At 53.8% G+C, this 12,986-nt stretch overlaps 1 protein-coding gene across 1 annotated transcript in view; it reads left to right on the forward strand.

Annotated features, from left to right (window-relative positions):
* LOC144950862 (furin-like) overlaps positions 1–12,986 on the forward strand; it is a 36,946-nt gene that overhangs the window by 12,163 nt on the left and 11,797 nt on the right. The window contains exons 3-13 of the mRNA XM_078881008.1: positions 3,010–3,108; positions 5,857–5,952; positions 6,837–6,965; positions 8,207–8,283; positions 8,587–8,675; positions 8,808–8,980; positions 10,202–10,414; positions 10,752–10,852; positions 11,029–11,132; positions 11,999–12,116; positions 12,498–12,677. Coding sequence (XP_078737134.1) covers positions 3,010–3,108; positions 5,857–5,952; positions 6,837–6,965; positions 8,207–8,283; positions 8,587–8,675; positions 8,808–8,980; positions 10,202–10,414; positions 10,752–10,852; positions 11,029–11,132; positions 11,999–12,116; positions 12,498–12,677 — 1,379 coding nt within the window. The remainder of the gene's footprint in view (positions 1–3,009; positions 3,109–5,856; positions 5,953–6,836; positions 6,966–8,206; positions 8,284–8,586; positions 8,676–8,807; positions 8,981–10,201; positions 10,415–10,751; positions 10,853–11,028; positions 11,133–11,998; positions 12,117–12,497; positions 12,678–12,986) is intronic.

Genomic DNA, 12,986 nt, shown 5'->3' on the forward strand with positions numbered 1-12,986 from the left:
GAGTAGTCAGGAATGAGCGGTCGTACGGCTGGCTTGTCGTAGCATCGCACCCGGTGGGATGCTGATGGATGCTACCCACGCACCTCGGTCTTTGTTCAGTATTTGCTTTACCATATTATATATTTATTATAATTCGGTGTGCTTCAGGAACGCAACTACTGCGTTTATAAGAGAACAGACTGCACTCGCTCGGTACGAGAGCGAGCGAGAACGCAGCGTAGCAGTCGCCCACACGACGCACGGTGAAGAGCCGATGCCTTGCGCAGTCCCCTTTTCCTTCCGTGTGCCATCCCGGCTTTGGCACGTGCTCCTACAGCCTGTTAAGGCTATACGGGGGGTCTTTGCCTGTATCTTTGTGGTGGGCTTGTGTGCTGGAGCTTCCCGCCTTGGCAGGAATTCTGGAGGTTTAGCGACGCGGGGGATGAGTTGCCCCCCCCCCCCCCGTGCCACGGGCCTCTCCCCCGTGCTGTGGGGTTGGAAGGTGACTCTGTGGGGTTGGAAGGTGACTCTGTGGGGTTGGAAGGTTACTCTGCCGCGGCTCCTTGTAACGTTTTTCTGGGCCGTGCCGCTGCAACGTGGTTAGTTTAACACGTAGGCTTTCGTGACCAATATTATTCATAATCAACGTTTTTGGGTTTAGATCGCGTTATTTATAAATGTGTCGTAACCCTCCACCACCCGACACGGCCAATCAGTAAAAAAGTGTCACATTGACAAAAGACAAATTAGTTCACTGCTTTAGCCCACCGGTGAATTGCCCGATGATGCTGGATGCAATTACCAGCGAAACGTCGTACTCAAATTGTAAATGTTGTGGTTTCGCACTTCAACACACCGGTGGGCTAAAGCAGTGAACTAATTTGTCTTTTGTCAACGTGACACTTTTTTACTGATTGGCCGTGTTGGGTGGTGGAGGGTTACGACACATTTATAAATAACGCGATCTAAACCCAAAAACGTTGATTATGCAACGTGGTTGTTCGGCGTGTACGGAAGACGCTCTCGGCATGCGGAGGCGAAACGTCGGACGCCCGCACCTCCGATTAGCCCGCCGCGCCTCCCGGCTTTTGGCTACGTACTGTGAGAAAGAAGTTCGGTGTACGTACACAACTTGCCGAACGACGATGACAACGACGATGACAACGCGCTGCGGCGTAACCCGCAAACCACATGGAAGAGCGACGCAGCACATGGAAAATATTATTGAGCGGTTTATATGTCTGTCTGGGAGTTCACTATGGCCGCGTCAGACACTTGAGCTGGCGGTGTGGCGGTTATGGGCTCAGGTTATGGGCTCAAGTTATGGGCTCAGGTTATGGCCTCAAGCACTGGGTCCTGGTGTTTCTCTCTCGCTCTCTCTCTTGGGGGGGATTCGTAGTAATCGTCGTTTTGGAGACGGTGAGCCAGCACTGCTAAACGTGATATCAAGATGGCCACGTCACAGACACCGAGAGACTTCCAGCGCGGGGTGCTTAAACGTCTCGGCGGCTGCGGCGCCGTTGTGAACGTCTCTCGGACGTTTGCAACGGTCGTGTCAGAAACACCCCGACTCTGGGATTGAACCCAGCGCGTGTCTGTGGCTCTGTCTCTGTGTCTCCCACACACAACCATCGTAAACACGATGCCCTTTTTCACGGCGAATGCTTTGCTCACAGTTTCCAACCGTCCGTGTGTCCTGCTTTCGCAAAATGAAAAGACGACCTTGTATTGGTTTTTTTTTCTGAACAGTGCGATTGCTGTTCCGTGTTTTTATTAATAAATCTCTCGAAATGCCACTTGGGAAAGTATGGAGTAACCAACCGCATTGTCGGATTAAATCCGGAGACAATCGCTTGAGTTTATTTTGCGATGAGCCACGAGCAGAGGCATAAACAAATGTGACTTTGTATTCCTCAAAAGTCACATGATGTGGGGGGGGGGGTTGGCGGTGTGGGTTGTATTGAGCCAGTAGTGGAAATTCTACATTTCCATGGAAGGGGCGTGTGTGTGTGTGTGTATGGGAAGCGGTGGCGCAGTGGTTGGTACACTGCGCCCCAATTCCAGTGATCTGGGTTCAATTCCCGTTCACGGGAATTTAATGAATAGTTCCTTGGCCTCTTCTGCGTCGACTCGGCCAGGCGTGATGTTGGCCACTCGCTGCCTGGTCTGCTGGCCTTCATAGGTGATGCCCCAACAGTGTGTTAAAGGTCGAGGGGATCTTTGTTTATATATGCATGCATATCTATATGTGGACTTTAGGACCGTGGTGAGGCTCTTTTTACTGGTCTTCTCTCACAACAGCGCTTAGTCGCGCTGCATGGGCTACTTGAAGTCTATTTTATCTCTGTTACGTTAGATGGCGGTCGCACAGTGGTCGGCGTGCTGCGCTACGCACCTGGTGACTTGCGTTCAATTCCCAAGCGTCTTCGGCCTCTTTAAGTAAACAGAATGCTCTCCTGAACGGATAAGATTGTGTGCGGCGAGCGGCGCGTCTGTGCGTGCGAACACGTGCGCAGAGCCGCTACCGGTGGTGTCGATCGGCCTCCAGTGGCGGAAGCTTTTTTTTTTCTGAAGGAAGCTGCCGAGCAGTTGGAGTTTTGTCGCCCTCCGGCAACAACAACGGACAGGCAGTCGACCCATAACACCTGGGTCTGTCGTTGTGAGCTGCAAACAGTGAGCCTTCGACAACTCTCATGATGTCCTCGAAGTAAACCTAGCCTGGTGCAAGCTCTGTGATGATGTGACCGTCACCTAGGCGTGAATGGGGGCTCCTTGTTATTTTGGTGCGTTTGTAATTGGAGGGGAGGGGGGGGTGTGTATTTCCTGTGGCTTTATTTCGGCCTTGCGGGGAAGAGTACCTGTCGTGGTGTGTTTTAGACTTCAGCACAGGGTTGACAAAGTGGCCGGTTGTGGTTGCTGACTAAAAACCACCCTTTCATGCTCTGTCGGTCTTCATTGGTGATTGCCAACAGCACTTGCCCTCTTGAGTCATATATATATGTGTGTGTGTGTGTGTACGTGTCGTCACAGATATTTGGGGATTACTATCATTTCCGGCATCGGGCGGTCGCAAAGCGATCCCTGTCGAGACATCACAACCGGAATCTGAAGCTGCAAAAGGAACCCAAGGTGAAGTCGCACACACTGCCCCCCCCCCCTCACCTCGGTGGACAGCGCGCGGACAGTCCCGCCTGATGGGGCTGTCTACAACAGCACGCTCGCACAGTAGTCTCTCTTGGGGTCTCTCTCTCTCTCAATACAACGATGGACTTTGAGACCCCGTGGTCTTAGATGGGCTCTCTAGACTCAAATATATCCGCTCGCCGAGTGGTTTCTCGCAATACAAGAGTTAAATTTCGATTTTAAGCTTTCGTGACTGCAGGGATTCATATTCTTGGTTCTTTCGGTAAAGTCGCGTAGAAGGGAAATGATAAAATAATAAAAATATAAAACAATAAAAAATTCTCACGACGTTTCGACTGCAACACGAGCAATCATCAGGTGGGAAATCCACAGCAAGAAAATTTGAAAAAAGTGAAAAAAATGTTTTTATTGTTTTATATTTGTATTATTATATTATTTCCCTTCTACGTGACTTTACCGAAAGAACCAAGAATATGATACAAGAGTTGTTTCTCAAACAATTTTTTTCTCCACGGACCGCTGAGTCGATGCAAACATTTCCGCAGACCCACCCAGCCCCAACCCTGGTAACAAAACGCATTCACTTCTCTCTAAACTACCACTAATACTAAATGATTCATGTTTCCGGAACATAATTGTTTTTTTTGCGGCGCTGAAAGGGTATTTTTTTTTTTTGGGAGGGCATTTAGATTTTGGGATTATGGTAGTTTACCAAACTTCATTTTATTAAATTAATTTATATAAAAAAATATTAATGAAGACATTCATTTATATTATATTAAAAATATAAATTTAATGTCTGAAATAAAACGGATAAATGTTGTCGTTATTTCTGGCACAACCTGCACGCTTGCGTCACCGCGAACCACCTGGCAGACCTGTCGCGAACCACGTTCTGAGAACAACCGCAATACAACAATCGACTTGGAGACCAGTCTTAGATGGGCTCTCTCTAGACGTGAATCGAAGACTCGCAGACTCCTCTCCGATCGGTTCTATAGAATTTCGGCTTGGTATTCCAGTCTCGGACGGCTCCCTAGACAACAATCGACTCGCACAGACTGCTTTGTGATGGGCTCTGTAGAATCTAGACTTTTGACATTCCAGTCTCTGATGTGCTCTCGAGACAATGGCGGGGCTGACAGAACGGTCTCTGATCAAGTCCGCATCAGACAAGAGACTTCCTCTCCTTCTCCGCCCCCACGATCGGGTCACGTGCTGCGTGCGCTGCGACGCCGCCGAGTTAGCTGTGAATGTCGCCAAACCGCAAAGTCTCCTCCCCACCCACGGTATCCCACGCCCAGCCGTCTCCATGTCTCTCTGGGTACAGCTGCTGCCACCTCGGAGGTTGGGGGGGGCAATTTGAATTGCGCCACTGTGCGAAAACGGAACGCGACCGAGTTTTGCGTTGTGGCCAAAAATTAGTCCCTGCCGCCATGCTCAAGGGATGTATGAATGGCACCGGCCCTCGAAGGTCATCCTGAGGGGTCGATGCAAAGCGACCCGGTTTGCAACGGCGTCATCGGCGTCATCGGCGTCATCGACGTCATCGTCGTCATGGTGGCGAGGGCGCCATGGTCCCGATATTTTGACGACCTCGCCTGATGTGCAGGATGTCGTGGGTTATTATAGATGCCCACCCTTGATGCCTGTGCATTTGGAGTTTGCGTGTCTCTGCACGTGGTCTCCTGGATTTTTCTCCCAGGTCCTTCTGGTTTTTCCCTCCACATTTAGAATCAACAACACGAGTTTCGAGTATTTGTCTGCTATAAACTTCCACTTGATAAGCCACTTCGTTGAGCTATCATTTGTGATGACCCGATCACTTCCGACAAAGAGCTTACATAGTAGCTCCTGTGGGCCTTGCCGTCCGCCAGGATGCGTTTCCTCCTTTTGGCGCGGCGGTGGCGGCGTCACTGGAGGGCGAGCAGCTCAGTCAAGCGGCTGTCGCTTTCAGTTTCTTGTTTTTCTTTCTCTCTCGATGATGATGATGATGCTGATGCTTCATGCTAAGTCAGAAGCCGGTGGTGACATGTCGTAGCCACCCCCCCTCCCCGCCAGGTGTGGATCGGTGTAAATTTAGTGGGGCTTGTTCATGATTGAGATTTTTACTTAGACTGGTGGAACAATCTGATGTACAGGTGTACAGTATGGGCGGGTTGGCAAGTTAACAGCAAACAATACAAACTAAAGTATTTTATTTTACCAGGTAAGGTCCACTAAGCTATATAGCTCTTTTTTTCCCAAAGCGAACTTGCTGTCACAAATGATCGCCCAATGAAGTGGCGCTTATCATCATCATCACGTGGACATTTATCGCAGCCAAATACTCTGAAAGGCACGTCGATGTTGATTCTAAATGCGGAGGGGAAAAAAAACAACAACGGAGGACCCGGACAAAAATCCACGGGGAAAGAGCGAGACACTCAAACTCCAAATATACAGCAGCCGTCGTGGTTGGGATTGAACCCGCGACTTGGGAGAACGGTAAGCAAGTCACGAAATATAAATAAATAAACCGTCCCAGAGCACGCCAAGATAACACAACACAGCAGTCGTCTCCCTCCGGCTGTCGTCGTCTTACTCTCGCCAACGACGACCCGTGGACTTTTAGTCAAGTCATGGTCAGGCGCTGGCCACACCGCTGAGCCGACAATTCCCCCCCCCCCTTCCTCACGCTCGGCTGCACAAAATCAACTTGACCTTAGAAGGCCTCTCCTGCCCTTCGCCCAGGTGCAATGGGCCGAGCAGCAGGTGGTGAAGGCCCGGAGGAAACGGGAGCTGTTCCAGGAGCCCACCGATCCTAAGTACTTGCTGCAGTGGTATCTGGTACGTTCACCGCACTTTCCAATGCACGCCGACGCCTCTCATTGTAATGTAATGCACGCCACTGCCTTGCAATGTGAAGCAATGCAGACGCCTTGAATTGTAATGTAATGTAATGCCGAGGCCTTGTACCCCAGCATGTTACAATGCACGCTAACACATTGTACACCGATGCATGGCTAGCCATCGAACAAAGACGGTCACGGCATTGCCCGTTTTCAGATGCTCTTTTGCGGCCGTCTGGAATGTTCTTTCGGTACTAGGAAGCCACTGGAGTTGTGGATTTTAAAGTTTACATTGAAAACTAATTTCTATAAAGTGCTTTTTGTGTTTCGTGTGTTTTCCTTCCGATTTCAGCACGTAGCCAACTGTGCTAACGTAGATTGGCACAGTTGCCTATGTACGGAGCAAACGAAGTTTAACATGAATACGAAATGTACACCAATGCACACCACCATGCATTGCAGTAGATGACAGTGCAACAATGGATTGCTTGAGACCATAATGTCTTATGGCAATGCTTTAAATGCACACCGGGTTGTTGAAGAGGCTTGTGAAGGACGCTGCTGCTACTGGGCAGTTTGACGCATTCGGCCTCCAGCAACAACGAAGGGCGGAGGAGCGACGCTCGCAATAACGAGCGGTGCACCGGGTGGCTAAAGCGCAGCGAGTTGGCACAGTAGGGGGCACAGGTGGTGCATCGGCCACTCATCTCGGTAGGTCAACCCATGGCACCTGCTGGGTCTGCCCCGTGACCTCCTGCCAGCAACAAACCATCAAACGCATCACCTGGCCTCGGTGCACCCAGCCTGGCACGAGCACCGTGGTGACGTCGCCGCCACTTGTTGTAGTATCGGTCTCCTCCCCTGCGCCCTGCGTGAGTGCAGCACAACAGCGTGCATCACGACCTGAACGTGCTGGCCGCGTGGAGCCAGGGCGTCTCGGGCCGCGGCGTCGTCGTCTCCATCCTCGACGACGGCATCGAGAAGAACCACCCCGACCTGGTGTCCAACTACGTGAGTCCAGCTCTGGGGGGGGGGGGGGCGGCGGCTGGACACGGTGAGGGGCAGGGGGTGGGTGTCTGAATACTAAACTATAACATTAAACTACAGCAGACTCTCGATTATCCGCGCTAATGACGGGGGAGGACCGCCGCTGATAATTCAAAATCGCGGATAATCCGAAAAGATACAATTTCCGCGGATCTCTATGCCAAGAAGCGCTTAATATCGGTATAGATGAAGAACGCACGCTCACGATCGAGCGATCAACGCGCGTGCTCGGTGCTAACACTCGGCCCACCAAGTGGGTTGCAGAGCCACGCCAATCAACATCAATGAAACTCCACCCACCGTTGTAAAGATATTCAACGATTGTACTGCACTGTAGGGGCCATCACGTGGATTTCGGGTTAACCGGAGCACATATTTGTTCGTTTTAAATGTTTATTGACTTTCAGCAAATATTTACAAGAATAACAATGCATAACTGTTTTTAGATTATTCATTTGGGCTTGAGGGAAAAAATAAACTGCATGCGTAATAATTGAGTCTCTGCTGTATGTTTATTTACCATGTAAGCCCCACTGAGCTACTTTATAACTTTAAAAGCAAACTTGGCTTCGCGAGTGATGGCTCAACGAAGTGGCTTATTTACCACCATGTGGAAATTTACAGCAGCCAGCGCAGTGTCACTGTGGTATCCGTCCAGGAAACCTGGGGCCAGTTACCGGCGCGGCATTGTAAGTCTCGACAGCCGCACGAAGGTTACTGGCTGTGTATGTGCGAGTGTGTGTATGGAGAGTGTAGCGGTTAGCGAGATGCACAGGTGGTGCATCGGCCAGTCATCTCAGTCAGTCGACCCATGGCACCTGGTTCTGCCCCTTGACCTCCTGCCAGCGGGCGTTCGACACTTCACGTGGCCTTAACGTGCACTTAGCCTGGCACAAGCGCCGTGGTGACGTCACCGCCACTTGGTGGTGAATAGCGGTTGTTGTAGTAGAGCGGTAATGTAGCGGTTAGCGAGCTGCGCTACGAATCCAGTAATCAGAATTCAATTCTTGCTCTCGGCGAACACCAGGGACGATTATCGGAACCGGTTCTGAGCCTCCCCGAGGTCGGGCGTGGTGCTGGCCAACCACCCTCCCTCGTGTGCCGTACCGGCCTTCATAGGTGCTACTCTCTAACAGCACTTGCCCCAACAGTCTGTTAAGGCTACACGGAGGGGGGGGGATCTTTGTCCTTGTGTTTGCGAGCAGGATCCGATGGCGAGCTACGACGTCAACAGCAACGACCCCGACCCCCAGCCGCGCTACACGGAAATGAACGACAACAGGTGAGGAATGGGGAGCGGGGTGAGTTGGTGAGCAGACGAGCGAGTTGATGAATGAGCGAGTGCCTAAGTAAAGCGAGAATGTGCTAGCGGGTGAGTGAGCGGATGTTTTTGGTGTGGTGATTTGAAATGGGCTTGTTGGGGGCGGTAGTTGTTTTGGATGGGTTGGTGGGTCCGTAAATGCGGCTAGTGGTCACGTGAGTGAGTATACGAGCTAACGGGAAAGTGATTGTGTGGGCTTGCATGGTGGTCGAGGTGGGCCAGCGGGGGGGTTGGTGAGCGCGATCTTGCCCGTCTTACCCGCAGGCACGGCACGCGCTGCGCCGGAGAGGTGGCGGCCGCGGCAAACAACGACGTCTGCGGCGTCGGCATCGCCTACAACGCTCGCATCGGCGGTGAGCGTCGGTTGCCCTCGCCCAACCCGAACACTCTCCCACCTCGCCCGTCGGCTCGCCCGCTCGTGTATCCACACGCTCGCTCACGTGTCCCCGTGTGTGTGTGTGTCCCCACCGACATGTCCCTCCCAGGCGTGCGCATGCTGGACGGTGACGTGACGGACGCGGTGGAGGCCCGCTCGCTGAGCCTCAACCCCCAGCACATCGCCGTGTACAGCGCCAGCTGGGGACCCGAGGATGACGGCAAGACGGTGGACGGGCCTGCGCGGCTCGCACAGGAGGCCTTCGTGCGGGGGATCACCAAGGTACCGGCGCTTGCGTAGAATACGCAGACAGACAAAGAACCCCCCCCCCCCTTATGGTATAGCCTTAGCAGACTGCTGGGGCAAGTGCTGTGTTCGCAAGGACGCACATTACGACGGTAGGTGGTTCGTCAATCGAGTTTAGGAAATTCACAAAGACTTAATTCGTTCCGATACCATCGAAAGTTACCACCTTTTCACCCAAAAAAGTACTTAAATGTTTAAACAATCGATACTATACATAAGCATATTATTTATATGCTTATGTATAGCCCGTCGTTAACAGGGGAATGGCCACTAAGCAAACACATTGGGCTCTATGGCAGCACTACTCTACATTACACTACTATAGACTGCACGATACACCACTACTACACACTACACTACTATACACTACACATTGGGCTTAAAGTAAGCCCGTCATTAAGCGATTAGCCGTTAACAGGGGTGGCCGTTAAGAGGGGTTCTACTGTGCACACCTACACGTTCAAAGGCAACAACAGTTGTCGCCATTCACCATTTAAGTGGCAATGACGTTGCCGTGGCGATTGTGCCAGGCTAGGTGCACCTCGAGTCCGTTACCTGAGGTGTGGAAGGCTCGCTGCTGCAAGCAGGTCGTAGGATAGCACCCAGGATGTGTTGTGGGTTCACTGGCTGAGATAATTGTGACATATCCAAGGCACAGGAGTTTAACACGTAGACTCTCGCTCTCACCTCATGAGGCTGGTGGTAATTCGTGGCGAAACGTTGTACTCGAATTGTAATTGTTGTGGGTTTACTCTCCAACACACCTGTGTACTGGCCTTGTAACTTAATTTGCACGTTTTGTTGACAAACCTTACTTGATGGCTTTGTTGGGTGGTGGCGGGTTTAACGACACATTTAAATGTACGAGATCTGACCCAAAAACACCTCTGGATACCAAGGTGCACTCGCATGCACTCAATCGTTCAGTCTTTATTTTACGTGCCATCGCAGCTGAATGGAAACGGTGCAGGAGGCGTCGAGAAACAGGAAATGAAAACAAACGCGTCGCGACCTCGGCAGCTCACGGGGAGACAAAGACCCACTGTGTGGTCTCCATGTCGGCACCAGCTCCTCGTGAGCACGCGCTCTCAACGGTTGCTTGCTCTGTGTGGACGCGAGCTCCGTGTCTTGCCGCGGCCGTCGCGACCCCCTCAACCGGGGATGTGTGGGGCTCCCCCCCATTGTCCTCTCTCGCAGGGCCGCGGCGGCCTCGGCTCCATTTTCGTGTGGGCCTCGGGCAACGGCGGTCGCGAGAAGGACAGCTGCAACTGCGACGGCTACACCAACTCGATCTACACGCTGTCCATCAGCAGCACGACGGAGAAGGGCAACGTGCCGTGGTACAGCGAGGCGTGCTCCTCCACGCTCGCCACCACCTACAGTAGCGGCGCTATCGGCGAGAAGCAGATTGTGAGCATGACCAGGGGACCAATACCCCATCCGTCCCCTCCGTAGCTGCCACTCTGTCTACACTTGGGGTCTAAACCGTCTTCCTCTCTCAGCTACCTCCCTGCCAAAAACTCCCACCGCCACCCCCCACGCCTTCAAACTGCTGGCCTCTCTCAAGCGCCCCCTTCTGTTTAAATTGCCACCCTCTCTGTTAACTGCCATCACCTCCCAAACTGTCCCATTTCGCGCTCTCGCGACTGCCCCGCGCTTTGTAAGTTCCCTGCCACCCGACGTTGAAGCCGCCTCCCACATTGAAAAACTCTCCCCTCCCACCCCCCGCGTCCCCCCCCCCCCCAAGGTGACCACGGATCTGCGGCTCAAGTGCACGGAGAGCCACACGGGCACGTCGGCCTCGGCCCCGCTCGCCGCCGGCATCATCGCGCTGGCGCTCGAGGCCAAGTGAGACACGTTGTCCCGCTAGACCCCCCCCCCCCCCCGTCGATGTCGTGCCATCTATGCTGTCACGTGGGTCGTGTTAATTATTCTAATTGTTGTGAGTGTCACGTTAGCCATAGTAATTATCACGAGTGTCACTGCCTGTGTTATCCGTGCGTCACGTGTGGCTGTGTCACCAGCCCCCGTCTCACCTGGAGGGACATGCAGCACCTGGTGGTTCGCACGTCCAACCCCTCGCACCTTCACGCCTCCGACTGGGTGACCAACGGTGTCGGTCGCAAAGGTGACGCTCGCGCACCGCGCACTTCCCCCGCCGAGGCGCCGGGTTCGAGTCCAGATCTCCCGCCGACCTGTCTGTCTGTCCGTCCACCCGCGATTTTAACGGGGTCATCGTGTGCAGAGAAGTTTTGGTCTCAGCCGGGTGACTTGATTGTATGTATCGCCTTAACAGACTGTGTGTGCGCCCAACTGTGCTAATCGAAGGCCATGAGTGTGCATGCATCTGTTGTTTGTGCCGATGTGCGTCTCTTCTTCGTGTGTGTGTGTGCACGAGTCTGTTTGTGGCTCTGCGTATTTGTCTGCATCTCTGCGTGTGTCTATCTGTGTGCGTGCGCAAGACGGCCGGGCGTGGTGTTGGCCACCCACCCCCTCGTGCGTCATGGCCAGCCTTCCTAGGTGCTACTCATTAACAGCACTTGCCCTAAAGTTAAAGGCTATATGGGGAGTCTTTGTATAATCAATGCATGCATCTCTTGTGTGCGCGCGTGCGTGCAAAGTGCGTTCCCGTCTCTGTGTGCGTATGTGCGTGACTTGGTATTTGCTTGCCTGTGTGCGTGCGTCTGTGATGGGGAGCGGGAGTGTAGCGGTTAGCACGCTGCATTACCAACCCGACGACACAAGTTCGATTCCCGCTCACGGCTAACACCTGTGTCTGATCTGAACTGGTCCTTGGCCTTATGTCGACTCCATCTCAATGAGTTCCGAGTGCTGTGTGTAAACTTCTGCCACTAGGGAGACAAAGGCGACCGGGCGTGGTGCTGGCCACCCACCCCCCTTGTGCCGTTCCAGCCTTCATAGGTGCTCGCTAACAGCACTTGCCCCAACAGTCTGTTAAGGCTACACGGGAGATATTTGTCTTTGTGCGTGCAGTGAGCCACTCGTACGGCTACGGTCTCCTCGACGCCGGCGCCATCGTGACGCTCGCTCGCAACTGGACGACCGTTCCCCCTCAGCGGGCGTGCACCATGGAGATGAGCACTGAAGCCCGGTCAGTCGTCACTCACTGGCACGCGCGCTGACTCCTCTCGCTTACGCGTTCACCGGCTCACTCTGTCGCTCGCTTACCCGCCCGCTCAGCCGCTCCCTTGCACGCTCATTCCCTTGCACGTTCATTCGTGAGGTCTTTCGCTCGCACACCACGCCCGGCCGCCTTCGTCTCCCGAGTGACGATGTCGACACACCGCCGAGGTGAGGCAGACCCAGTACCGCTTTGGATGATCGTGTCACCTGGCGATGAGTGGGGAATCGAACTCTGGTCGCCGGCTTCTCAGCGCAGCGCGCTAATCGCTGCGCCGCCGTTCGCTCGCTCGCTCACCGCCAACTCTCTCCCCCGACCCTCGCTGTGCCCCCCCCCCCCCCTCCCGCACAGCCCCATAGGACAGAAGCTGCTGGTGAGCGGGCGCGTGAGCTCCTGCCTGGGCACCGGCGACTACGTCACCACGCTGGAGCACGTGCAAGCCCGCCTCACGCTGGCGTTCAGCCACCGCGGGGAGTTGGCAGTCCGTCTCACCAGCCCAATGGGCACCCGCTGCACGCTGCTGGCACCCCGGTGAGAGGGGGGGGGGGCGGGGGTAAGGGGGGTGGTGCGCGCCGCTGCTGCTGGGAGTAAAACGTGGGATCTCGTGCCGAACAAAGACGAAGATCGCCCGTGTAGCTTTAACAGACTTTTGGGACAAGTGGTGTGAGCTGGCACGGCACACGAAGGGTGGGTGGCCAGCAACCACGCCTGGCCGCCTTTGTCTCCCCAGTGGCGATTTGTTTTTACACGCACGGCACCAGGTACTCAATTGAGGCTGACTCGGCCTAGAGGAGGCTCAGGACTGGTTCAGATAATTGTCGGGGGTGGCGGCGGCGGCGG

This window comes from Lampetra fluviatilis, chromosome 59 (genome assembly GCF_964198595.1).
Source record: "Lampetra fluviatilis chromosome 59, kcLamFluv1.1, whole genome shotgun sequence".
NCBI lineage: Eukaryota > Metazoa > Chordata > Hyperoartia > Petromyzontiformes > Petromyzontidae > Lampetra > Lampetra fluviatilis.